We start from the raw sequence: 26,897 nt of genomic DNA, 5'->3' as shown, positions 1-26,897 counted from the left end.
CACTGTATTCAGTGGAAATGTCACAACTGAGATTTGTGGCCATTGAGGTTGAGGGAGACCTATGACTTTTACGCCACAAAAAACATGTTGAGTGTAACTCCAACAACCTTGTTTAGAGACTGTTTCTGAAGAACTCCTTGTCACCTTAATAGTATTGCATAATAATGACAGTTGCCACAGAATTATACAGTCGCCTTGAAAACTGTCTGCTAGGCCGCTACAACAGAACTCAGATCACATCCATGTCGATAGTCATTTTGCAGCTGATAGACTAAACTTGAAATGCAGTTGTAATGCCATCTAGTGGAAAAGTTGGCCTGGAACATGTAACTTCGCCTGTAGACCACTACCAATGTAAACATATGCAGCTTATTATTAATGTGTATATCATTGAATAGCTATCAGTTAACTATAGAACCTAACTGCCAAGTAACACATAGTATGCAAATTAGCCATACGTAATTAGATTATGCCCTGTTTGCTCATGTTGACAAAGAATTTCAAAAAACTTGCAATACATTTTTTGTTTGTCTTAATGTAAGTAATCGACTCAGTAATTTTCATGGAGATATCTAAAGGTTAAAAAATGTAGGCCCTATTCATGTGAGAAAAAATAATTAATAGGCATATGAATGGGCTATATTTTAGTCATTTTCAAAACTTTCCCCTGTGGGATTCTTCAGGGCTTTTTTTCCCTCACTCAAGACATGTTGAGGATACAAAATCAGTTGAGTTTGCGTCTGTTGCAATTTGTTCAACCTTTTTTCATAAAATGACTGGACTAACAAGCATATGGCCTATGAAGCCTATGGGCCTACATTGTAGGCCCTAGGATGTCTTTGATATCACAAATAGACTTAGATATAGTAAATTCATCTGTTGCACACAGCAGCTTAGTTCTTGACTATCTTGTGTTTATTTGACACGTGGTAGCTACAATACATTTTAGGTAAATTGAGCCAAAATTAAAATGGACACATAAGATGCAAAATAAACCGTTCAGCAATATGAGGTAAGGCAGGACCAACCAGGGGACCAACCCTGACTACAGGTCATCCGGAACCGGAAGTAACTTTGCAACACTCAGCCAAACTCACGAAACTGGCCCCAGCAGGTGTGTCTGAGTCAAATCAACGATAATGACTTACACCTGTGGTGATATTTTCAGCGGTTGCAGGAAGCCGTCCCTCCTTCCAAACCTGAATGTTCGAGGCCAAGGATGGACCGAAACCATCAAAGAACCTCTTATAGCTGGATTATTGTCCTTATCTTGGTTTCTACACTCGCAGAAAGCCGATTTGTTTACAACCGAGGCTCCGGTGTCACCGGTATGACGGCAAATTCCCTCAACCCAACCAGGACTCACGGTAACATCCAGGCCAGAGCGTACGCGGTAAAACAGCAGCAAGGCGTGGAGCTCAGTGTGAGGCCTCGGCCTGTCGTGGTCACATGCCACCCGGACTCGATGGAGGTGGTGGTTCAGGCCGACATGTTTGACACAGGGCTTCAGGTGGAGGGCTCACATCTTCACCTGGGCTCAGGTTCAATAGCTGAGGAGAGTGCATGCAGGGCGTTCCCGTCAGGAGAGGCTGAATTCACTATCCGGGCCCACCTGATGGACTGTGGCACTAAACTCTCAGTAAGACTTTGTATGTTTTTATTGGCAGCTTGTGTGTTAAAGAGAAATTGATCATTAAACTCCAGTAATAAGTGTTGTTACATAGCCTGCCCTAGAACATAATGAAAATCTGACAATATCTTCCTCCAGTCAACAAAAGAGAAGATTGTCTATTCTAATGTGCTGGTCTACTCACCTGAAGCTTCATCTGATGGTTTGCTTAGACTGGATGGTGCAACAATTCCAGTTGAGTGTCATTATGAAAAGTAAGTCATGTATAATTTTATGCAGTGTGTGTGTACTTTTGGATGCATCCTCTAGGATTTTTATTTTGCATTTGCACTCATGTACAGTTAACAACACGAAGAGTTAATCTTGAAATTTCTTATATGGTTCTCTGTTCCCAGGAAGTATGCTGTTGATAGCATCGTTCTGCACCCCACCTGGGTTCCTTTTGTCTTCAGTATGTCAGCTGAGGACCGAATAGATTTCAATCTGCGACTTATGACTGGTATTAAAAGCATGTTGGTAATGAAGCACCTTTTTCCAGTCTGCAAGAAGTCTCGTGAAGCTTAACTTTGAAGGATTTTTCTTTTCTTTTCCATTTATCTTTTAGATGACTGGCAGTTCGAGAGGAGTTCTCATTCATACTTCCTGGGCGATCCCATTCATGTTGAAGTCTCTGCCATCACTGGTAACCACATACCCCTGCGTGTGTATGTTGACCACTGTGTTGCCACAGCAACTCCTGATGCAGAGGCCACATTAAGATATGACTTTATAGAACATTATGGGTAAGTGCCACAACCAAATATGTAATGATTCCCTTAATGAAAATGCAACATAGTTTTTGTCATGTTATTGGAATGCATTCCTAACATCTTGTCTTCCTTTGCTGCGATAACAGATGTCTTACCGATGCTTACCAGACAAACTCCAGCTCCCGTTTCCTACCAAGGGATGCAGAGAACAAGCTGCGATTTAAACTTGATGCATTCAGGTTTTATCAAGAGCACAGCAACCAGGTCAGTTGCCCTTTCTGTGTGTTGGACATGCATGTTTATGATGTGCATTTGTCACATTGTTCTGCTCTGTATACATGAGATCAGAAATACTTGTTTGGTTGTATTTCACACTAATATCTCTTCCATAGGTCTACATAACCTGCTATGTGAGGGCTGTTCCAGTCATTTTAGCTGTTAGCACACATAACAGGGCCTGCTCATTAATTGAGAACAGGTATTATATTGTATTATTACTGGTTACACAGCTGTTTTATAGTCTGTATTGTCTGCATAGTGGTACAGTAATATCACATAATAGTGAAGTTGTTTCTTTAGAATGCCATGCCATTCAAACATGAAATGTAGTATAACATTTTTGCTGATCTCATGTGCTAGAAGTGAGTTCCATGTATTTAAAAAGACTTTGCACCTTGTCCAGATGGCAGTCAGTTGATGAGAATGACCAGGCATGCAGAAGCTGTGATATCTCCCATCATTATGAGGAGCCTCCATCCACTGAACCCCCTGCAACTACCACCAGCACCAAAGCCTTATCCACTACTACTTCACAGGAAAGTTTAGTCCAGAACAGAGAGGAGCAACATCCAGCCAGATTTATCCGTTTCCGTCCAGGAATGCAGCAGAAGCAACACAACAAACCTCATCAATCCTCTGCAGGATTAATGAAAAGAGGAACAGAAGAAGCAGGTGAGTAACCACAGATAAAACATTTTCTGTTATTCTTGTGCCCCTTTTATGTTCCGTTTAGACTTACCTTACATTTTAAGATTTTAAAGGTGCAATCTGTTTTCAGATTTACCAGTGGGTCGATTTGATGCAGGCTGAGTAGCAGGCTGAGTAGTAGAATCTAAGTGGTTTGTTTGATAGGGCTGAACAATTAATGGAAATATCATTGAAATCATCATATAACCAAGAATGCAGTATTGCCAATTGCAGGATTTGCACTTGGCCTACTTGATAAATGTAAAATGTTTGACAACACACCATAAATGTAGCATTGTGGTGCTATAGATAGAGATCCCCCAGTCAAAACACAAAAATGACCATCCCAGCTTTAATCGTGCAACCTATGACCTATATATATTTTTTACATATCATTCTGGCATAAAAAACACTTTTTTCTTTTTTACTTTGAAGTTTAAATTGCTGACTTATATTTACATTGCAGCCAAAAAAAACTCTTTTCCAACATGTAATGGGAACCCATGTGATTTGTTTTCCAGAGAAAACTGTGCAGCTGGGACCCCTTATTGTGCTCCCATCCAACAAATTTGTAACAAGGCCAACAGATGCTAAAGTGGTGCTTTTGCCCAAGAACGAAACCACCTGAGACTTGGGATAGTATTCTGAAGACCATTGATTGCAAAAAAAAAAATAGACAATGATTTCACAACTGCCATGAACAGGACAAACATCTTTGGCCCAAATGGCAAACCGTGCGAATGCAGAGATTAATCTTGTCATTTGCTTTTCTTATTTTAAGTGTTTCCTGTGAATTCTATTGCCATAGGAACAATATTTACCATTTTCCATGTACTATCCATGTAAAGGGTATCTTGTCACAATTCTACTCTTTTCTGTAAAAAAATAAAAGTCAAACCTTTTTTTCCAATAAATATTTTACCACATTAACTTTGGGCTTTTTGTTGCATCTGCCTGATGCAATAACATAAATTTTCACAGTTACGTGATATCTGATCTTTACAAAATCCAACATCCTGTATTTCTTGACCAAGAACTCAATATGGTTTTAGCAAATGTAATTAGTATTGGGTTTTAAGCACTTAGCATCATTAGGCCCAAGAAACAGAAGTGGATGTCAAAGGATGTATTGTGTTTGTGTATTTTAACACAGACACACTGTACACAAGACACTGTGTATGCCGTTGACATTCACTGCACATATTCATCAAACTGGCCATTTTGAACCAAGGAGAAAAGCAGTCATGCTATTAGGGAGCATTTCCTTCCATTACTACCCACAACCTACTCATCATGCAGTCACGTAATTGATCAATCATTGTGGGGGTATATAATGGAATATAAAATGTTTGCTTTGCGGCAGCGTCCAGTAAAATGATTAGTCATTGTTATATATTGTATACTACTTTAGAAACTGAATCGGAATCATCTTTTTTATCATTTCTGCTCAGTTTACTGCAATCTAACCTTTCATTGAGAACTTTACCAAAAGTCATTGATGACAGCCCTTTGAACTTGTAGCATCACATAGGCTATGATCAGCAGCAGCACTGCTTTCAAAATAAGATGACATGATTTGGTGCATGTACCTGAAGGCCTGTTAATATTGCAAATAGATTCTATGCTCTTCCCTGCTGTAACACTTAAATTATTTGCATTTTGTTGTGTCAGCACCTCGGACAGCCCCCTTCATTGTTTTCATTAGAGGGCGGGGGCTGAGCGCTGTCCGTGGTGCTTAAACGACACTGGGTCCCCCTGTTTTGTTTCAATATATTCCTTCTCTCCATCTTCATATTTTATCAGGTCATTTCTCGGTGCTTCCTACAGGACTGGTCGATTTCCTGGGCGCCTGTTTACTTTCATATTAAATAAATAAACCATTTGTCTTTATGATGTTGTGCCTGACGACATCCATATACTCGTTAAGTGCATAATAAATCCTGCACAGTGAAGTTATGTCTGATATTAATAATCAGCATATTCATATGTTGCAGAGACAATTCTTGCACATTAATAGTCTTAACAGTCCTAAATGTGAGATATCTTACTTTGGTGAAGACTGAGTCCGGGCTATTTAATTCCGCGTGGTTTTCTGTCTTCTGGGCATGCGGTGCGCTGGTGATGGCTCTGCGTCAGCCCTCCAACCAACGCGTCTTTCAGCGTATTACCCACAAGTGATTCGTCTCGCCTGCGTCCAGAGCATTTTTTATCCAGGTTCAATGGATCATTTCTCTCGTTTGAACAGAGCTGGGATGTTTTTCCACAGATGCCTAATACCAGTGATGCTCATCGCCTGCTTTTTTGTTGGCACAATTCATTCTATTCAAAGATGTGGACGGGACATTTGTCGAGACGACGAGAAATGCTGCCCGCAGGGAAACGACACAACATTAACCTGTTGCAAGCAATTGTTGGACAAGACTTACTACAACATCGCCATGGTCACCCGGAAACTTTCTGGGGTGCTCATCTTGCTGCTTCTCTTCGCTGTGGGATATTTTATCCACAGAGCGTTGTGCTCTAAATCCAGACAGCTGACCCCGCCACCCAACGGACAGCCAACTGCGACCACATCACAAGAACCGCTTGTGGAGAGCTGCTGCACGCCCAAAAACTTCACGGATCAAGCCGCAGCTGCCCAGCTGCCGACATACGAGGAGTGCAAACGCTTGCCGACATATGAGGAGACGGTGCGGGAAGGAAGCAGTGGACAACAGTTGGAGTCTTGTATTTGACAGGCTACATGACGAGGACCAAGTGGCTCTTCACTGTACCGCGCTATGGGGTCCACATTTGAGACTGTATTTTATATGATCGAAGTGGATAATTAAGCAACACCATAAACAAACTTTCTGCTCCTTTGAATGCTTTCCACCTAACATGTTTTCTTACACCCCACCACTTTTTCTTCCATCTTCTAGCAGGCAGCCTTTATGGATGCTTTTGTTGTTGACAAAACATGATTTTTGGGGTTGCCAAGTCCATTATACTGAGATATATGACACTTGCTGTGTGTTTTTTTTTGGGGGGGGGGGTCTTGAATTCATCAGGAATGATCTTGGGGGAACAAAACATGTATCATGATTGTTGTTGTTGTTTATAACTGCAGACTTAATGGTTTGTTATATTTAAAGAAAAATTGCGTTTTAGATTACAAACATTTATGAATGAATCCGTCACAGATTTCTTTCAAACAAGTAATGCTGCAGCCTATGCTACCACCAAACTCCATAACTGTTTGTTTCTTATCTTGCTGATACTGATTCTATACCTCCATGAACTTGTCCATTAATGTACTTTGGCTGTGAGATAATCGATTTCTGTTTAATAATTGAAAGAAGATATGCATACAGCAATGAAAACATCTCTCTGTGTGTCAGTCCAGGTATAGGCTACTCAGCAGTATTTTAATGCACCAATAGGCATCCGGTGCTTCCTGTTGTGTCCATCATAATAGCATGATCATATTTTTAGTCACTGTTTTGTAGCTTGTGAAAACCAGAAGTTATTAACCATACAACTGGGTTAAAGCATTATCACTACATAATGAGTATTGTCGGTTTAAGGGAGTTACAACAACTTGTTTCATTGTGGATGGTATAAATAATATCACATTTAATCTGAATAAAACTTAATGCCTGCTGTTCGTCCTTAAGTAGTGCACTGTCTCCTTGATGTTGTCTTTCATGGCCCCAGGTTCTGATGGGAGTTTGACCATTTGGATCACGTGTCTGAAAGCCTCCTCAACTCCAAATCCCGTCGATGCGGAGCAAGGCTGAACGAACCAGTCCCGACCAGAACAGATCGTTTTAAGGTTAAACTTGTCCTTGATTTCAGTGGCGTTCAGAGAGCCGTTCATGTCCTGTTTGTTGGCGATTATCACAATCGGACGGCCCGACAGCTGATCGCTCCTCAGCGTGTTCTCCAGCTCCTTTCTCGCCTCCTCCAGGCGCGCTGCGTCGGAGCTGTCCACCACGTAGACGACGGCAGCTGTGTCCTGGTGGAAACTCTGCCAGTGCTCCCGCATCTTCCCCTGGCCCCCTACATCCCACACTGTTATGGCGATGTGTTTCCGGTTCTTTTTCGCCTCCAGCATTTCCACGTTGAAGCCGATGGTAGGAACCGTGCTCACACACGCGTTGTGCTTCAGTTTGTAGAGGAGAGTTGATTTTCCAGCGTTGTCCAGGCCCAGGAGGAGAACTCGGACTTCAGGTTGCTTAGATCCTCGAAGACCCATGGCGAGGTGAAGAGATAAAGACTGTCAACTCAAGAGGGACGCTCACATCTTCCCTTTACAGTCCACTTTTGACGCAATGTTTGCTTAGTGCGGTGCCCTGAGTTTAATACATCAGCCATTAGCTCCATGATGACTATAACAGAGCACAACGATAAGGTGCCACACCAGGGGGCAAAGTTTGTAGGGTAGTTATCCCTCCTCAATGTGCTCTGAAATGAACACTAAATTCATCCATAGTTTTGCAACATGCTCATTTTTGTCCTACACTAATTATAAAAGGATATCCTGACACATTTTTTCTGGATAAAGTTGTGGCTCAAATAAGAACTTTATTGATAGCAACCAGAGTTCACAGTGTTTTGACAACAGTGCAAAAACAGTAATGGGCCAGACTCTCGAGAAGTGACTAAATGTTGGTCAGTAAGGCCAAACAAAGCAATGCCAAACAATGTGACGATAGGCCTAGTAGACAGAAGATGTCATAACATGATATGAAATAATTTAAGAGAATAAGATGTTTGTTTTTTTAATGACATCATATAAAAGCAAATGTATTAGCCAAGTTTTAAGAAGAGAGTCATAATAAGTTACTAATTCAGCTATAGCCTTATCTCCTCTGGCAGGTATCGCTCCAAAGCAGAGACGCCCTGATGGCAAAAGGAGGGTCTTCTTTGGAACAGCCAGGAGGGCCCCACCTATAGGATCTAAGGCTGTGAGCTGGCTCCTATGGGGTTAACGTTTCTGTTATTCTGTAGCTTGGAGCTAGGAGCTGGCATGCTTTCAAAGTGCAGGGAAAATCTTGAAATCAATATCAAAATGGAGATGGAGTCAATGAAGAATGCTACAGGGGCGATGAGATGCCTGGCCCGGCATTGTGGCTGGAGAGTGAATTTTGGCTGCAGAGGAGGAGGGAGTTACAGTCAAGTCTTGAAGATTGTGGATTAAAAAGAAAACTTAAACATGTTGGGTAAAATTAGAGTAATTTGCTGGATGGAAATTAATAGACTGATAATAAAGATTAATATTTTTTAACAGATTTTCCTTGGCACTTTAGAAATTGTATAAAACACTTAAAACCTCAGTTTCTTTCCATAGTCTCTAACAATGCAATTACTTTTTTATAAAATGTTTCGAGATTTGAAGCACCACTCTTATACTGTTTAAAAGTCCCACAATGCACATTTTCATTTGTTTTGTTTTGGTAGGGAGTGTATTCAGTGGCTTTTTTTTGTCTGTCATCTTCTGCAGTTCTGCTTAAATTCACTTCCACTGCCGTTATTATCAGTGTGTTCATGGATGTTTATGTGCAGCTGCACTGCTCCCTCCAGCAAATTTTGGAACTTTTACTGCTAAAGTGTATTAACTGATCTCATCTTAAGTGAAGTGTGCTCAGTTAGTTATGGGACTGTCAACTGACAATCTGACTGCTTTATTGCAAGAAGGACTTGAAGTTTAACAGGTCTTTTTGTTGAGTTTGAGTAACACTAGTTTTCACATAATTTACACAGTGGGAATTAAACAGTGAATAACTTCAAGTAAAGATGGCTTTTGATTCAACATTGTCATTTTGATTGCTCATTAAATTTAGGATGGCTTAAAGACTATCCAAATTCCATGTTTTCAAAAGCTACAACATGAACTTGAGCTGTTTTCAAGAAGCATTATTCCACTAAAGTTGAAAAGTACAACTACAAAATCAAAGGGTACAAAAGCTCATGGATTAAAGCAGAAGTAAGCGATCCGATCGTTTTAGCTAACTTCCTGTCAGCCGATGGAGTTAGCAGTCCCCGCCCTCGTCCCTACGTCACCACATTCACGCGCATCCCTTGGCTGCACACAGAGAGGACCGCCCCTTTATGCTGTTCTCTCTCCTCATTGGATAAAGGTTGTAGGATACAAGGAAAGTTTTCTCCTCGGCTTGCAGATTTTCGGACCATGTTTCGGACCAAACACTCTATATAAGTGATTGCTGTCGGAAGATCTAACTATTTAAAACTTATATTATTATTACAATCGGATCGTGTGATTGCATTGTTTAATCATGTTTTCCTGAAATGTGTGATTGTATTTTATTTGAGTCTTGTGTGATGTGCAACTGAGCTGTTTGTGTGCTGCCGTTTTGGCCAGGTCACTCTTGGAAAAGAGGTTTTAAATCTCAATGAGTTTTTTTTTACCTGGTTAAATAAAGGATATTGATTGATTGACTGATTAACACAAACATTCCGCTTACTTCTGCTTTAACTAAAGAAAGCAATCTTGTAATTAAAAAAAAAAAGCAAATAAATGTATTTTACAAGTAATGCATGAATTCAAACCATGGAGCATTTTACTTTTACTGTCAAAATACTGTGCAACAGTAATTGTGACAAAAGAACATTGAAAACATCACATAACATTTGTCTCCTCAGTGTTATCATGCAGTGAAATAGTGAACCAGCCAAAAATAAATCAATGCAGTTTCTCAGTGAACCAGCGCTGGTCTCCTTGATATAAGAAAATGTTAGATTTAAACTTTTTAAATGTTCTAACATACCAACAGTCATCATACTACTACTGTGGCATCCCCATAAAATGTGTAAATCTTCAGATGCACAATCACTTGCTCCAGACCTTCTACGAGCTTCTTCTCATAAACAAAAGCAACCATGAACACCTACAGGCATTATGCTGCTATGACACGCTTCAATACTGAAAAGTCTTAACTTTTAAGGTCACCTCCTTTCACATTCAAACATCATTGTTTAAAAATGATTTAACTTAAAAAATAAATAAAAAATAAAAAAGGAGGAAAAAAACACATAAAATTGTAGTGCAAAAGTCTATTACATATCACATTAACAACATAATAAGTTAAGTTAAATAAAAAAGGAAGGAAAAATAAATTAAGGTTGGTCAGCCATTGGTAGGATGCAGCTCTCACTCTGACCACTGGGCACTGTGTTTACAAAACACAATTTAGTGGTAGATGTCAACGGTTTACTGACTTATCCCCAGCTCCTGTCTTTCATTTGATCTACTTCATATAATCATGAAAACATCTAAAATCTGATGTTTTCACTCTCATTAACTCTCTGTAATAACAGCTCACAGTCAAGTTGGAAGCAAGAATTGCATGCGCAATTCTTAACCCCTCTAAATTCTGGTCGATGGCGTCTCGTACAGACTAAATCAATAAATCAGTCCATCCAACTCTCCCACGTCGCCCGAAGACCTTCAAATCTACCCCGGTGTGGTCGAGGCGCAGCTCGGCGCAGGAACCCAAAAACCACCGGTGCAGTCCTCCTGATGCTCGGGAAGACGCCGACGCTGAACACACACAAAGTGCATCCAAACACCGCGTGCGTGACGCAATTCCATCGTTGAATTTGTTAGTATTTCACTTCAAGATCTTAATTTTCTATCATCTGATCCACTTGTCCTCCGGCTTCACCCACACGCCGCCGGTTGGGTTATCCATCACGTACACCAGTCCCCCGGCGTCACAGCTGCTCTGGGGCCATGAATGGTGCGTTGACTTCCCCAGCGCCCGGGGAGAGTGACGACCTGCGGACTGACTGGTCACCTTCCTCTGGATGTGGACAACGGAGGCCGGAGTGGAACATGTTCCCATTCTCTGGTACATGTCCATTGCGCCAAAACGCTGGAAAGTCACCCTCGCCTCTATGGAGGATTTTGAGCCTTGTTGTCCCATGGTGTTATTTAGATTGAAACTAATCCAAGGGAATAAATATGTATAAAAACAAAGCAGAATTGTTGTGTTCTTGCTTTTTTCTGAGTTGGCTTAATGACAACTTTCTTCCACTGCTGCCTTCGCGCACTTGTCTCACTTATAAAGCGCCAAATCCACATAAAAGGTTCAAGAGTTCCCGTAAAACTGCTGTGACGCACTTGTCTTTGTGGTTATTAGACACCAACTGCAACAGGGGTCTTGTGCATTTGGATCACTTCATGTCCGAGCTATTCTGAGTATCTCCACCTGGCAGAGGCCGTCTCTATACTTGGCATCAGCGAGATGAGAGCCTCTGAGCTGTCTTCGCCCTTCTCCTGAAGGCTGCAGCCGGGGTTGAGTTGCTTTGCAGTGGCAGAGCACGGAGCTGCTATTTTTACTCCACCAGAGGCATCCCAGAAACACGCAGAAGACATCACGTGCCTTTCCACAAGCGGGCTCTCTGACCTCACCACCTCATTTTTCTGATGGTTGAGATTATAACTACAACAAACAGGTCACTGGGACGTAGTTGGAAGCAAAAACAGTGGAGTCAAGTGCCGGGAAAGGCTTAGAAATGAATCATTGCTCACTCTGTCCCTCCACATATGGCTTATTCCTGTTGTGCCCTTAGGCAAGGCACTTAAGTCTCCACCATTCCAGGAACACTTGCCACTATGGTCAACCTCTAGTGTGCAAACATAAGTCTATAGTGTAGTGGTAACTAATTAAATCAGATTAAATTAACTGTATTGAGCTGTCTGCCAACTAAATATGTGTTTTGCAGTGATTGAACTTGAACATGCTGTCAGGTTACTAAAGACCGGAATGAAACACAAAGGCTTTGTTTGCAATAATAAAGACTGAAGGAGAAGATACATTTCAGATGAAAGAGCTTGTTTAATACTGATAATTTACATACAGAGTCTTTACAATTTATTCTTTTTACACTGAGCATCAGCTCAACATGTTTGAATCACGCACTGCATCTCAAATTAAAGTGATGGGTATCTTCTTTTATTGTAAACTTCTGTTCATGTACAGAAGGACCAAAAACTTAATATACAGAAGACTGATTTGGCAATCTGCCGGACGTATCCAAAAACAATAAATAAGGCATTAGGTAAACTGTTAAATAAAAAAAGGCTTCTTCTGACTGATGTAAAGGTCATGATACACAATGGTAAAAAAAAAAAAGTAGCTTAACTTAAAAAAAACAAAAAAAACAACAACACAATAGTAAATCAAGTAGCAATGGTTTACTGTAACTTTCTTTGACAGGTTGTAGCTGTCGATGACACCGGTCGTATTGCTTCAAGGGCCTATCATATTTCTAGTTACAAGTGTTCTGGCTGCAGCTGTACAGTTCATGATGTGTCATCTCTGAGTCAGTTCCTCATGGCAGAAGATGCATTGACGTCTGTTGTACCTCCTGTTTTGTGTGCTTGCAGGTCGAAGGCAGCCAGAGTTCATGGATACAAACCCTATGAACTTTGTTCATGAATATGGACAAGCCAAAGCACATGCCCTGATACAGATGGTGTAAAATCATTTGGATGCAACATCAGCTCCATAAAATTGCATTACCAAGAGGTGAAGGTCAGGAACTACATCAGGTTCTACATACATTTAAAATCCTCCTGTATTACTGAGGATATACAGTGTTTACATTGATATGTAATAAGAATTCGCCATTCCAAAAAATAAACATCTGAAAAGTGCAATTTTTTTCAGAATTGTGTGTGGTTTTTGTGTGCATATGTGTGTGTTGCATGTTCGAGTGATGGTCTACCCAAAATGTTGCCTTCGAGTAACACTCATGTCTTGCAGACTTGATCGGTGGCTGTAAAGATGTGCTGCTTCAGCCTTTGGAGAACATGACCTCACTCCATATACAGTTTACTGGTTGGCTCCGGGAACGTAAACAGTTGCGTCCATATTTAAGACAGTCAACTATCTGACTGTTTTCAAAGAAGCAGACGATATTACTTTAAACAAGTTGCAGAATCATTTCCAGTTACAAATTTGATTTCCTTATTCTGTTATTTATCAGTTATATTATAAAACAGCATAGCAAAATTACATGACAGGCTGTTTAAGGTCATTTCTTGTTCGTGATCACCTTAACCTAATAGATACCTTTAATTTTAAGACTTGTGAGCAGTGTGGCGCCTTGAAATTGAACTAAATTCCATCTCACAGACCATTGGTAGGAACTGTGGTCAGCCTCCTGCCATACTTTTTTTTCTCCCTCCACTGTTGTCAATGTAGCTAGAGGACAAAACCTCCAATGATTAACAGCCACCTCTCAGGTCTAAAGGGGATGATATGATACTTAAAAGTTAGATTTTGAATGTTACAGTCACTTCAAGTTAGTTAAAGGTATGGATCCACTGGAGACTTTTTTTTTCTGTTTTCTTTTTTCTTTTGGGGATTGTGACAAAATCCCAGGTCAGATACATTACATACATTATGTAAGCGCATTATCAAAATGCAGCAAGCAGGGTGATCTTTGCAAATACATTTTCGTTATAGCTTCCTGTAGTTGCACAGTAAGTTCTTGAGTAGGCACTAGTTGAAGCCTCCTCTGAAGAAGCCTCCAGTGGATGCTGTACCATTCATGTGCATGTACAGTAAACAGTAGTAAATCAATCACAGTCTAAAGTGTGCTGGTTAAGAGAAATCCCTTGTTTGGTGTGTCTCTCTCCACTATTGGAGAATCTCTGTAAGTTTATTGTATTCATCATGAAGTTGGCAGATGGATAATGGGTTTATATTATGTTTACATGCCCTTATCTCAGTCAGAAATGTAGGAATAAAAGTAAAACTCCAATGTTACATGTGTTTGCATGTATGTCTTTGTCTGTGTTTGTGTGTGTGTGTACGTGTGTGTGTGTGTGTGTACATTTCTCCAAGGTACAGTTCTCAGTGTCTATACTTCATATTCTCTCAGTTCTCCGTTAATATCGTACACTTGTTGCTCCATCCAGAAGATGGGGAAAATCATAGATCATAGAAAACATTGATCACAATGTGAGCTCTAAACTTGACCTACTATCCTGCCTTGCTGCTCCCCCCAGCTCCACTTTTGAACTTCACCACCATTACAGTGATGTTGTCTGGGCAGCCGCGGTAGAAGGACTGGAGGACGATGCTCTTGGCGCCGAAGTGAGGCTCATCCAGGCGCTCGCGGACGAAGCGAACGGCCTCTTCGTTACTGAAGGCGTCCCACAGGCCATCGGAAGCCAGGATCATGAACTCTGGCTGCAGTTTGTCCAGGTCAAAGGTCATGATGTCTGGGTCGGGGATCACCACGTTGAGGTTTTTCAGCGGGTAGTCCCCCAGAGAGCGGGACATCGCCAGGATCCCCTGCACTCTCCAGGAGCCATTAAAACTGATGAAACCTCCTGGAAGAGAAGGTGAATATGGGTTTGAATTAATTAGAGCTTAAGAGTCTGAGCCAGGATCTGATAATGAAAAGCGTGCTCGACGGCTACTGGTGGGTTACTTAAAGTCTGTGTTTGATCCACAGACGTACTTATGATCATCTGCTGTGTGAGAGTGACAAAGCACAAGCACAAGCACCGAGGGAGACAACTGCTCTCAATTGATTTAAGATAATGTGATGAATGCTAAGTTGAGAAAATCCTTTAATCACACAGCTTAGGTCTCTATTCATGACATTGTTAGCAAGTTTAACACAATGCTGTTCCTAATTAGGCCATGAGATGGCAACCGAGGACAACCTACATTCAAAGACAGGGACATGGAGTGCGGTTAGATGTGTGCTTTATATTCTCTTATTCTCTTATGTACCTGCCCTCTTGATCCTCTTGCGCTCTTTGAGCTGATACGGCTTGTGGTCATGTGACAGCGCAACAGCGTTCCCATCTTTGTCACACAACACACCACGAGAGTCTCCAACGTTGGCGACTGTGAGTTCTCTGTCCGACAGCAGCGCCACCAGACATGTCGTTCCTGCACAGGAGGGATACAGAAAGAGAAAAACAAAAAACAAAATGACACAGCTCGTAGTTTTGAAATTACAGATGATTTACCAGAAATGTGTTTACAATTTTGACTTGGACCTGGTTGTGGTTAGGGTTTTTTTTTTTTTTTTTTTGCAATCACCTTGGCCCATTCATTACATTTTACAATTATATTTTTTACAGATGTTCCACACTACAATACAGTGATTTATGAGAATTAGTCTTTAACATATTCTCAGGGCTCAGAGTATCACTGCAGGAATAACATATAGGAATGCTCTTTCAAAGGCCATGCAAATGCAGGCGAGGTCTGTACTCAAATTCTGAGATTTCCATCTGTGCAAACTAGAGTACCAACTACACTACAACTGCCGTCTAATGTTACACTCACTCTTCTCGTAGTCAGCATTTCAAATAAACAAAAAGGTACAAAGGGAAACCACGAACGAGGAAAATGTCATTGTACTGAGAGGGTGTTATACAGGAAACTGAGATTGCATTCAATAGCGGAGATGTTATGACACACTATGCCCTTTAAGAGGCAGGCAGCGTGAATGACGAGCACTTGAAGGCGTCACTCTAACATCTCTCCCATCACCGAGGAGATTTGGAGAAGAACATTTCAAGTAAAAGTCTCAGAATTAAATGAATCGCGTAAGCAAGTGCAACAAAAGGACATGCGTAATTATCATTTCCCAAAACCAACTTTTGCAACCCCCGTACCACACACACACATACACACACGCATAGCATATATTCACCTCCAACCACTTTACTCCCCCCTGCCTGACCTGCTTCATCATGATTGGCAGAGAGCTTGTCCAGCATCTCACGATCCACAGCCAGGATGCGCTGCTCGAGGATGCTGGTGTAAGAGGGGGCGCTCTCTCTCTTCTCTCTCTCAAAAGACTGCAGCTGCTGCCTCAGAGACTCGGGGAGGTGCGCCTTCACGTAGTCCGCCGCAGCCTGGGAGATGGAGGGAGTCAGGGGGGTGAGGGAAAACGTGGGAGGGATTAGACAGAGGGAGGACAGAGAATCAAGCTCAGCTCTGCTTTCTGTCAGAAATATATAGACTAGTACATGAGGGCTGATTATGACAAGTTGTCAATTTAACGCTACACTGATTAATGTTTTCATTTCACATACATGACTATATATTATATGAAGTAGTCTGGTATTAGAGAAACATCAGTCCGCTCTGCAGTCTTTTCAGACTCCCAAAAGCATTTACCTCACTAGGCAGCTGTTTTCTGTGGGACATGCCTAGTGACTAGCTGGTGAATATGAGAGTGCAGTTACTCTCTAAAAGGGCAGTTGATATATCGGACTGCCATTCACTTTAGAAACTTCCAGAAACATGACCTTAGTTTGTCGTGTAAATATGCAGCTCTTTACCAACATGTTCATCATTTAAGAGATAAGACCGCTGTGTTTTCTTGTGGCTGCTCTCAACAGTGAAAACAAGAAAATGCTACTTTACTGAAAGACTTTTTTTTTTTTCCAATAGCTGGCCGTGCTATATTGCACACATACATTTCAGCACATTTTGTAATAATTATATTCAGTTTGACAGGTCACCATAATATTGTGAATTAGTTACTTATTAGATCTTTCTCTCATTGTGGCTGCCAGGTAATATGGTCCAATACTACTCTAATTTAGAGGAGTGCTTCTTTTCATTACATAAAGCAGGTGCTCTGTGCTGAATTATTGAACAACCTCCTCATCCTCCAGCCAACTCGTCCTCCTCCTCCCCATGCTCTGACTTATCTGCTCCTTCTCTCACTTTTTTCTGCCAAGATTTCCATTATGCTAATGCTGTCGAGTGAAATGTAAAATTGGATTTTTTTTTCTTTTTCTTTTTTTTTTTACACCAGCGCCATGTCCCGGTAGATACATATTTCATATTCACAGTTTCTATGGAAATTGGGACACTTGGGGCCCCTGTAGTGGTGGGATTTAGCAGCTCTACAGCACACACATGTTGGGATATAAATTCACTTTAAAAGTTTCATCCTGTGTTTCACTTTTTTATGGATATGATCAAGCATTTTGGTTTCAGTTAATACCTGAGCAAAGATAAACGATCGATGTCTCCGAACACGTGGTGCAACGTATGTTTTAGTCTGTGCCTGTGTTAATGCCACAACCGCTATGGTTCCAAATCAAAATGTTTATCAAGATGTAAATAGACTTGGAAGTGATTCAAAATTCCTAATGCTCATGCTCACTAAAATAAAAGCGTCTCATGCTGCTGCCCCCACTCCCATCTCACTCCCTGCTGGACAAGTGTGCTCATTCATTTACTTAATTGGGGAGAGAGGCACACAAAGAGGTGTAATCTGGGAGAGAGCTTCAAGTATAAATTTCCATTTGCAGTAAACAGCTGAAAACGCCTGGGCTCATGCAGCAGACTTCACACATTAATAATATTCAGTCTGAGGATTTAATGAGTGAATGTAAGGTTTCCCAATTAGTATTCGGGATCTCTTATTGATTTTACCGCTTTATTAAATCCTATTTGCACCTCGAGTCAGTGACTGTGTAACTTTAATTTTGAAAAAACTGAACTATAAAATTTTATACAGAGAAGCAGTGGAGTGTGACAGCCTGTTTAAGTCGTAAACTACTCACAGTTCCTGCTTCAGCAGCAAATAGTGTCAGGGAATCAAGTTGAAAGAGGAGAAGGAGTTTGTGCTGACTTTTATGATTCTGGGCCATAAGTCAGTGCCTCGATAAAAGCTACAAGAAAAAAAAAAAACCCAACACAGAGACGTGTTTGAGAAATTTCCTGCATATTTTCAGAGCCAGAACAAACTGCACTGCCAGACACAGCCTTTTTTATCTGCCCATATTTGGCTTGGCATCATCGCTTCATTTAATATAGTCAATGTGTGTGTATCTCTGTGCGTGTGTTTGTGTCTCTGTGCTTTTACGGCAGTGCCAAGTTGCATTTGAAAAACACAAGCAAATAAACATTTGAACACATTCACATGCCGCAACTTTCCCGACAACACCATCAGCACTGAGAGTCCCAGAAGGCAAACACAACTCTCTTAAATGAGCCTCAACATTAGACTCATCTCCAATTTACTGTTAAAAGGCATTTACAGTTTTTAGACTGGGGATTGGGTTTCTATATATTAATGACTGTATAATGGGTGAAGTCAATGTTGATCAAAAAACAAGAAAAGGCAGTTGGGTGATAGATGTGGTGACAGACAGGAAGAATAAATATTTGTTTATACAGCAGTCCCCTCTGTTTGACTGTTGGCACCCTCACTCCTTCTGCGAACACAACACTACAGCAACTCCTGCGACTGTGAGATTTGGCAGCAGTTCCCATTTTATATTCTGCGTAATAATGGCAGGTCAAGATATGTGAATGTATATCGAGTCTGATACACACAGGGATCGATGGTCTGGTGCGACGTGGTATTAGATCATCTGAGGATGATCTGGTGCAGAGCTCCCAGCTGTGAGTCAGTTGGATTGCATTACAGCAGCTCACACACATTTTATCCTTTAAGTTGCAGACGAATCAGAAGACCAAATCGAGTTATTGTATTTTGGAAGTTGATAAGTCTGCCTAATGTTGTATTTAAATATAACACTCTGTCCACAGAGCTTTCCATTGTTTTATCAAACAGCTCACTGTACAACTGCAGTGAATCTCCTTACTTGAGACAAATAAGTAAATCTGCCACAGTCAATGAAGAATGCAAAACTCTTAAGTTTTGCATGCAGTTAAATGTTAGTCAAAAAAATAAGTTGTCATGCAAGAAGGCCAGGGACAGAACGTGAAACTTGGTATCATTCAGTCAAATGTGTCCTCTCCGGGAAACCTCTGGGGGTGGGGGTGGGGGGCAGCTGCGACAGATGGCGTCCACACAGGACACGTGGTCTGAAGACAGCCATGAGAAACCACTGACCCTTGACAAGCAGGGAATGGAGAGACACAGACAAAAACTATACACACATCGCTTGACCCTGGTACACACACACACACACCAACACGCACACACACACACACACACACACACACACACACACACAAGCTCTTTGTGATGAATCCCAAGTCAACTCCCTGGCTGGCAGCAGTGGGGCAGAGGAGGTGTTTACACAAAGGAAGTGGGGAGGGGGGACTGCTGTATTTGAAAATGGGGTGAGGAGGATGAAGTGAGAAACACCAGCACTGTGTGCCTCTGCCTAAACTCAAATAGCTGCATTCCTACAGAAAACCTGCATTACTGTGGTTGCTCAGCAGAAAGTGCTATTCATTGTTGATGCTTGCTCTATAACAGTAATTGAACGGTAAATGTAAAAAGTGTCATAATGCAGCATAGTTGTTGACATTGAGGGGAGTCTAGGAGGGGGGATCCTGCAGTAACTGCTACTGTATAATCATGTGCATCCCCCAGTGAACTCCCTCTCTGTCAGTGAGCATCAAAGTGATGCTGAGAACTCACAGTGCAGCAGCGGCAGGGTTCTGAGTCTGATGAGTCTAAAAACAACTGCGGTGTGCTGTAACACGGGCCCCTGCTGTAATAACCTCATCCCTCCCCGTCCCCCTCGTCCCCCTCAGCCCCCTCAGCCCCCCGAGCCCCCCTACCTCTCCACCGTGACCGTCAAATATCCCGAAAATGGACGGGTGAGTCTTGTTGGTGATGTCGGTGAGCACCTCGAAGCGGTCCTCCATGTGATCCCTCCTCCCCTGTATGGAGTACACGGCGACGTTGTTGTTCTTGAACTCCCAGGTTTTGGAGAACTCCGCGTCCAGGATACTGAGGCCTCCCAGTCGGTCATTCTGCATCATCTCCGCCACTTTCCCCTTAACCATCTTCACGGCATCCCGACTGGATTTGACGATGGTTTTCACCTCGTCGGTGTGGAAGAAGTAGCTCCACAGCGCCAGACTGATGCACAACAGAAACAATGTCTCAGGCCTGAGGAGAAAATAGCGCATGATCCGACCCAGAAGAGACAAGAGCGTCATTGTGTCTCCTATCATCACACGCAACCAAGCTGTGCTCTACCTCTCTCTCTCTCTTTTTTTTTTTTTTTTTTTTTTTTGCTCCTTGCACAATTCACTCCATCCGCTCAGCGCAACTCCGAAGAAATCGATTCACTACTTTCGATGTCCGACAACGTCTGGATCTCAACATCTACACGGTGCTCCTCGGAGGCCTGTCGTCTCTGCTCCGGGCGCCTTTATTCACGCACTGTGCTGCCAGACACCGGGGCCGGGAAGCGGACAAAAGCAGACAAGAAACCCTCATTGACTCGGCAGTCTCGGTCCTATCCTCGGCTCTCTGAACAGCTGCAAGAGGATTCTCCGAGTCGAGCCGATCTCCCACAACCCATTGTTAGATGACGGATATTTTGGGTTAGACCCACCCCGGAGAGAGACATGGGAGTCACCGGGGGGGCGATAGCCGACGATGTGACTTGGAGGTGTCCTCCTTTTTTTTTTCTTTCCGCCGCTGACCCCGTTTCTTCTCTGGGATATGTGCCTGCTCTGTCCCCGCATCAACATAACATTTTTCGCTCACACACCTCCATTCTTTAGCTGTGTCAATTCACCGAGCTGGAGTCGGTCCAAGACCGGAAAACACCTGTAGTGGTTGCAATAAAGCAACACAGAGGGCAGGGCTGTGCTCGGGTGCACAATGGTGGTGCTTAGCGCAGCGTTTTATTTTGAAAAGTCTTTAGCGGAGGTGCATTATTTTGACAGCCGCCGACTTCACCCCTAAACGTCCGCGCTGACATGAGTGCGCACTGCGCAGCTGCAAACTCATAAGACGCACAAGCAAAACATTGGAACCAATGGCGGTGGCTGCGGAATCAAGTCATGATGTAATCTAGTAGCCTATAATATTACACATTATGGCCATATACGTTTTACCTATACAGCTCACCTATGTGTCACAATTTCACAAACTAAACTACTATCTATCTATCTATCTATCTATCTATCTATCTATCTATCTATCTATCTATCTATCTATCTATCTATCTATCTATCTATCTATCTATCTATCTAAAATATAAAAATATAATACATACGCAACAAGCTTTGAATAGAAAGTACAAAAGGGTTTAATGAATAAATAAATATTGATTATATTATGGACTATTATTACCCAATATAATGTTACGACTGGGCCTTTGTTTATTTGGTGGTAAGAAAAGTCACTGAACAAACACTGTCCCCTGGTGGCTCTGTGGAATAATAGCTACACCTCTGTCTGATGGTGTTGAGTTCTGTTTATACATATCCTACACAAAGCGGTCTACACAAACACACACTCATAGTAGGCAAGTTGAGCCAACATTTATCATTGCTCCATTTCTCATACACAAATCTAATAAAAACTAAAATAATACAGTAATATAACGTCCCCTATATTCAAATTCACATGCAAATAGTGTTGGCTATTCAAATCAAGTTTGGACTTTTAGCTTTGGAGGAAGGTGTTTGGTCCCGTGTTTCTTCTGTGTAATGCTGAACTGTATTGATTAGATTCTTAGGAGTATAGATTGGAACTCGAAATCATAATAGCTTATCACATAAAATACCTTGAAATAATGTGTGATATCATTTGGTGCTATACAAATACATTTTTTCTTGTAATATATTTTTAGAAATGGTTGTTTTGAAAAGCATTCTCATGCGATCAACTCTTAATGATTTTAGTTTAATGTTTTTTGTTTTCTGCACAGGTTAAAGAAAACCTGTTTCTAATCAGGGTTTTCACCCAACTTGATCTATTCAAGATAAATCCAGGATCTTCAGTCAGCCAACTTTATGTATCCATAGTAACTTTATCTGCCTCTCTACTGTGTCTGCCTTTTTACTGTCCAACTAGGTATGAATTTTCCTGCATATCACATAGCTCATTATCATATTTTGTTTGGAATCTACCAACCGTGAGTTATTCAGGGGTAAAATGTCAGGTGTTGACTGCACCCAACACACAGTCTGAGTGTGTGAAGCTGGGTTCAGTGGAGCCAGGTTTCCATGAGGCTTACTGGGTTTACTGGGCTTTTTAGGTTTGTTAGATCAGTGTGGTCAGTGGTTGGATCAATGTTGCCACACCACCTGTTTTGGGACATTGATCCCTCTCCCACTTGGTCCACGGTGATCCATTTTCTGCTTTGAGGTTCTGCCAAATGGTGTGATCAGTACAAAGTGTTTCCCTGGGTAAGACTCATACGCAATGTTATCCATTACCAATAAGGTGTGAATTTTTGGGGGTACAAACACAGTGTGTGTGTACACATGTTCTGTGAAAGTGTGTCTAAGTTTGTAACTTTAGATTATCTTGTGTTTGTGTACAAAGCAGGCATGTGTGTGAAAACCACCATAGCAGCGTATGCACCACTGGGCCCTGGACTTATATCCGATATCACAGAGTAAAGTCTTGCCTTGTATACAACCTACTTTATTTCATATCCCTCAGGAGTCATGTAATCTGTTCTTCCCTGCCTACCTACCTCCTAATAACCCCTGCTGTTTCTGTCCCTTGTTCTCTCACTGGCTTGAGGGCAATATAAGGAAGGAGGTAAACTGCATCAATCGCTAGTTTGAGGGGATGGAGTGAAAAGTCAACACCATTGACAACAGCAGGTAAGATGCACTTGTTGCTTTATGCATTTTAAACACAGTGTTGCAATAGAAAATATATTTTCCAAAGTGATGCACCTGCTTTGTCTTCAGCCTTCTAACCTTCCCTCCTGGTTTGTTCACAGATCATTGTGCCAAGCCTTCAGTATGCCATCCGTTCGCTTTATTCTCCTCACCACCCTCCTTGTGGTCCTGATGGCCGCACTAACTTCCAGTGCCAGAACCACACGGTGGCCCAGACCTCAGAGCACCAAGAAGCCCCCTCGAGCTGGGAGCAGTGGCGGAGGTGGAGGATTTGGACGAACCACCACCACGACCACATCTCCTCCCAGCAGCCCGCACACAGATGAGACAACCGATGTAACGATGGATCCTTACACCTCGTCCCCAACGGACAGCACCAACTTTTCCAGCGACACTTACCCTACTGAGTTCCTCCCAGATGCCATAACACCCCCTGGGAACACCCTTGGAAACTATACCCTCGACTACAATGAATGCTTCTTCAACTTTTGTGAGTGCTGTCCGCCAGAAAAAGGCCCCGTAGGGCCCAAGGGAGAGAGAGGGCCACCAGGATCTCCAGGAGAAAGGGGCCCTTCAGGTGAGAAATGTTTTTATTTTCATGAAAGTTACTTTTAAGACGTCAAAATTTGCCGTTCTCCTTAGTATGCTCTGATTCACAGGGTTGCCAGGAGAGAAGGGAGAATCAGGGGTAAGAGGACCTCCAGGACCAGCAGGAATACCTGGGGCCAACGGGCTCAATGGCAACATAGGTACAACGGGGCTTAAGAGCAAGAGAGTTCTTGAATGTCTCTCTGTTTCCCTCTCTTTAGTTTTCTCTCATTTTTTGCAAAACACTTTTTTGTACAAGTACTTTATGGACATCATTTTCTACACCTTATTCATTAAAACTACCATAGGTGAAAAGGGCGTTCAAGGATCTGTGGGTCTTCCTGGTATCCCTGGGGTCCCAGGAAAACCAGGTGAAAAAGGTATGTATCTTTAATGAGAATGTCAGAAGAAATTGTATAGGCTACTTAATATAATCAGTTAGATTAATGCTTTGCAAATGTACTCTAATAATTGAAAGAGAGAGGATCTAAAGATTTAAACAAAGACATGTCTCTTTATTTGAATGTAACTTTTCCATGTATTGTAGGTGATCCAGGCCCCAAAGGAGACAAAGGTGAACGTGGCTTCAGTGGTCTGAAAGGGGACCCGGGAGAAAGAGGCGAGCATGGCCTGAATGGGACTAAGGGCATCGCTGGGCGAGAGGGGCCTATGGGTCCCCCTGGGATAGACGGGATAAAGGGTCAGAAAGGTGAACAAGGACTTCCAGGCGAGTGTTTACCAGGTGAGAAAGGCGAGAAAGGAAATGTGGGTGAACGTGGGCCCCCTGGCTTCAGAGGCGAGATGGGCCCCCCGGGGGTGAATGGAACTGATGGTAGGAAGGGAGAGAGAGGAGAGCCAGGGCCTTTGGGAGGGAAGGGAGATACTGGGGCCCGAGGGCCCCCAGGAACTCCAGGTGGGAGGGGTATGGCAGGGCTGAGAGGGGAGAGGGGGCTTAAAGGTGGGCGCGGGCCTCGGGGCCCTAAAGGTTCACCAGGTGAGAGCGTGGAACAGGTCCGCTCTGCCTTCAGCGTGGGCTTGTTCCCCAGCAGGTCCTTCCCTCCACCCGGTGTACCTGTCAAGTTTGACAAGGTGTTTTACAATGGGGAGGGTCACTGGGACCCAGCACTCAGCAAGTACAACGTCACCTACCCAGGGGTTTACTTATTCACTTACCACATCACTGTACGCAACCGGCCTGTGCGCGCCGCACTGGTGGTTAGCGGGACACGGAAGCTGCGGACTCGGGATTCTCTGTACGGCCAAGACATAGATCAGGCGTCCAACCTCGCGCTGCTGCAGCTGACTGAAGGTGACCAGGTGTGGCTGGAGACACTGAGAGACTGGAACGGTATTTACTCCAGCAGCGAGGACGACAGCACTTTCTCCGGCTTCTTGATTTACCCAAACTCGAAAACCAAACCCACAGCTGTAGAGAACGTGTGACTTCAACCTTTGACCTTGACCAAGCTCTGAGTTTAACTTCTTGTAGACTCTGCACAACCTTCGGCCTATATTGCACTGCTCTGTCAAATTAACTTGATTCAGCTGAACACTACTGTTTCAGTGTCTTCTCTCTGCTGCTAATCAAACCAAATGATTTGCTTGCCTTGCTGTATTTGTAGATGGATGAGGCTTGATTTTACTGCTGTGTGCCACACTTCATTGCTTTTTAACAATGCATTAAAATGACTCTGCTTCAAATGAATGACTGTTGAGTTTTATTTACTTAGAAACAGAACTAGAAGCTAATTCACAAGTCATTAGTCACTGCAGTGAGAGTAGATAAGCTCTGTATCAGTGAGGCCAATACAAATTTAGAAATAATTGAAGTTAATGATATATAATTACACTTGTTTTCCACTAGAGGGTGTAAGGAGCTCAAGGTTTGTAAAGAAGCACTGGAGACACTCTTCAGTGCAGGCACCAGACTGAGTATTGGTATTGAAACGGGTGCAAACAATGAATTACAACTTCATGTTTCCATCAGATGGACACTGAGAGACAACACTTGCATGAAAATCCAGAGCATGACTCAACCTGATCTTTCACTGCTGGTATCATTCACACAGCAGCATGGTAAGGATAAATGCAGTGGACTAATACATAATTTTTCACCCCCAGGTCTCATCCACCTCAGCTCCGTTTCTGTTGAAATTCCTACATGCGGTTCGGTGACTGACTAATGTGGGTTAGAGGAAGCTGATACAAGTAAACATAATGCCTCATTGACACCACCCAGAATAACAGATTAGTTGCCTCTGCATTAAACAAGGAGGATAACCCTCAGCAGCAGAGACAGAGATGAATGCACCATAAATAAGGCTCCCATGTACCCACACTGCCAAAATTGTTGTGTGTTTTTGTTGTTGTTTTTTCTACAAATTCTATATTAGATATGAAACTATCAAGACCTCTGACCAGGTTAAAAAATAACGTCCCCTTTTTCCTATATGAATTTAAGTCTAAAAGATGAACAGCTTTTAATACTTTTTTTCCCCACCAAGATATGATACAAAGATCTTCTTATATTATGATATTTCTTAATAAGAGGATCTTCTTCTTAATATTGGGTCTATAAAGGGAGATTGCATTTTCATTTTTTTTGCATTCTTCATTCTATGTTGCCATAATCTTTTTTTTTTCATTCAGGAACAATTTGTTACTAAAAAAACACAAAAGCACATCTTTGACTTTGTCAGAAATCTTCAGTAACCAGAAAACAGTTTCATCACAGAAAATCCTGATACAATGTTGAGCTTCAAGAAAATCCTGTGACTGATGATTGAATCAGAAAATCAGAGTGATTAAATCTTCACTGCCTGTTGATCTCTACATTCATGACCAGAATCAAAAAAATATTTTTCATATTTAGGCATCTTTTTGTTATGATGCCTGCTGTTCAATCAGTTATGTATCTATCATTGTAACGAAAAACATGCATTTACCGCGTATCATAATACATTTATAATATTATAGGCTATTATATGATATATAATATTAAATTATTTTCCAGGTCTCGCACATTGACTTTATTTATTTGAAAGTAAATAAATGACAATTTTACATTCATTTACCAATACATCATACTAAAGAGTTATTATATTGTGTCCATGAGTAATTTGAGACTTGCAGTTTTTCATGCGAGGTACAGAAAGTGCGTATATTTCCTCTTTGTTCCTGAGGGAGCAAAATTGTTTAGAGTATACACTCAACCAAGAGTGTGGCCGCTGGCGCACGGGAAGCAAAACAATTATTATAACATGGAATATTGTGACATAATAAACATTAAAGAAGGATGTTTTTGACCAAATGAGCATCATCAAAAACGTTCTGTATTTTTCTTCATTCATTTCAACATAAAAACAGAGAACAGGTGGTAGC

The 26,897-nt window shown here is 42.0% G+C and overlaps 4 protein-coding genes across 5 annotated transcripts; 2 read left to right on the top strand and 2 right to left on the bottom strand.

Annotated features, from left to right (window-relative positions):
• Window positions 1–1,169: 1,169 nt before the first annotated feature.
• Window positions 1,170–25,423, top strand: LOC146970505 (zona pellucida sperm-binding protein 3-like). 2 transcript variants are annotated; one of them, XM_085803831.1, is made up of 9 exons: window positions 1,170–1,639; window positions 1,769–1,884; window positions 2,026–2,129; window positions 2,235–2,412; window positions 2,526–2,643; window positions 2,772–2,857; window positions 3,062–3,330; window positions 3,867–3,984; window positions 25,410–25,423. In XM_085803831.1, the coding sequence occupies exons 1-8, from the start codon at window positions 1,220–1,222 to the stop codon at window positions 3,971–3,973; spliced, it is 1,398 nt and encodes a 465-aa protein (XP_085659957.1). In that variant the 5' UTR covers window positions 1,170–1,219; the 3' UTR covers window positions 3,974–3,984; window positions 25,410–25,423. The 2 variants fall into 2 exon arrangements, with proteins under 2 accessions (XP_085659957.1, XP_085659956.1); XM_085803830.1 differs by lacking the exon at window positions 25,410–25,423 and having other exon boundaries at window positions 3,867–4,090.
• arl14 (ADP-ribosylation factor-like 14) lies at window positions 6,829–7,752 on the bottom strand. Its single transcript, XM_085803840.1, has one exon. The coding sequence runs from the start codon at window positions 7,580–7,582 to the stop codon at window positions 6,977–6,979; it is 606 nt and encodes a 201-aa protein (XP_085659966.1). The 5' UTR covers window positions 7,583–7,752; the 3' UTR covers window positions 6,829–6,976.
• Window positions 14,059–20,872, bottom strand: ppm1la (protein phosphatase, Mg2+/Mn2+ dependent, 1La). Its single transcript, XM_085804044.1, has 4 exons — window positions 19,890–20,872; window positions 16,069–16,243; window positions 15,105–15,266; window positions 14,059–14,695 (listed from the first exon to the last, which is right to left on the bottom strand). The coding sequence occupies exons 1-4, from the start codon at window positions 20,286–20,288 to the stop codon at window positions 14,343–14,345; spliced, it is 1,089 nt and encodes a 362-aa protein (XP_085660170.1). The 5' UTR covers window positions 20,289–20,872; the 3' UTR covers window positions 14,059–14,342.
• otol1a (otolin 1a) lies at window positions 22,748–25,160 on the top strand. The gene is made up of 5 exons (XM_085803829.1): window positions 22,748–22,907; window positions 23,030–23,505; window positions 23,588–23,677; window positions 23,825–23,896; window positions 24,064–25,160. The coding sequence occupies exons 2-5, from the start codon at window positions 23,052–23,054 to the stop codon at window positions 24,957–24,959; spliced, it is 1,512 nt and encodes a 503-aa protein (XP_085659955.1). The 5' UTR covers window positions 22,748–22,907; window positions 23,030–23,051; the 3' UTR covers window positions 24,960–25,160.
• Window positions 25,424–26,897: the final 1,474 nt, after the last annotated feature.

This window comes from Trachurus japonicus, chromosome 17 (genome assembly GCF_045865225.1).
Source record: "Trachurus japonicus isolate A0001 chromosome 17, Traja_1.0".
In the NCBI taxonomy this organism is placed as follows: domain Eukaryota; kingdom Metazoa; phylum Chordata; class Actinopteri; order Carangiformes; family Carangidae; genus Trachurus; species Trachurus japonicus.
The sequence above is the reverse complement of the archived record's forward strand: the minus strand, read 5'-3'. Positions and strand labels throughout refer to the sequence as shown.

What these genes read in the sequence shown, in the direction of transcription:
- LOC146970505 (XM_085803831.1), top strand. Translation starts at nt 1,220, where the DNA reads ATGGACCGAAACCATCAAAGAACCTCTTATAGCTGGATTATTGTCCTT. An exon ending in ATCAAGAGCACAGCAACCAG is followed by an intron (nt 2,644 to 2,771) that starts GTCAGTTGCCCT and finishes TCTCTTCCATAG; the next exon opens with GTCTACATAACCTGCTATGT. An exon ending in AAGAGGAACAGAAGAAGCAG is followed by an intron (nt 3,331 to 3,866) that starts GTGAGTAACCAC and finishes TTTGTTTTCCAG; the next exon opens with AGAAAACTGTGCAGCTGGGA.
- arl14 (XM_085803840.1), bottom strand. Translation starts at nt 7,582, where the DNA reads ATGGGTCTTCGAGGATCTAAGCAACCTGAAGTCCGAGTTCTCCTCCTG.
- ppm1la (XM_085804044.1), bottom strand. Translation starts at nt 20,288, where the DNA reads ATGATAGGAGACACAATGACGCTCTTGTCTCTTCTGGGTCGGATCATG. An exon ending in TTGACGGTCACGGTGGAGAG is followed by an intron (nt 16,244 to 19,889) that starts GTAGGGGGGCTC and finishes TCCATCTCCCAG; the next exon opens with GCTGCGGCGGACTACGTGAA. An exon ending in TGCCAATCATGATGAAGCAG is followed by an intron (nt 15,267 to 16,068) that starts GTCAGGCAGGGG and finishes CCTCCTGTGCAG; the next exon opens with GAACGACATGTCTGGTGGCG.
- otol1a (XM_085803829.1), top strand. Translation starts at nt 23,052, where the DNA reads ATGCCATCCGTTCGCTTTATTCTCCTCACCACCCTCCTTGTGGTCCTG. An exon ending in AGGAGAAAGGGGCCCTTCAG is followed by an intron (nt 23,506 to 23,587) that starts GTGAGAAATGTT and finishes TCTGATTCACAG; the next exon opens with GGTTGCCAGGAGAGAAGGGA. An exon ending in CGGGCTCAATGGCAACATAG is followed by an intron (nt 23,678 to 23,824) that starts GTACAACGGGGC and finishes AAACTACCATAG; the next exon opens with GTGAAAAGGGCGTTCAAGGA.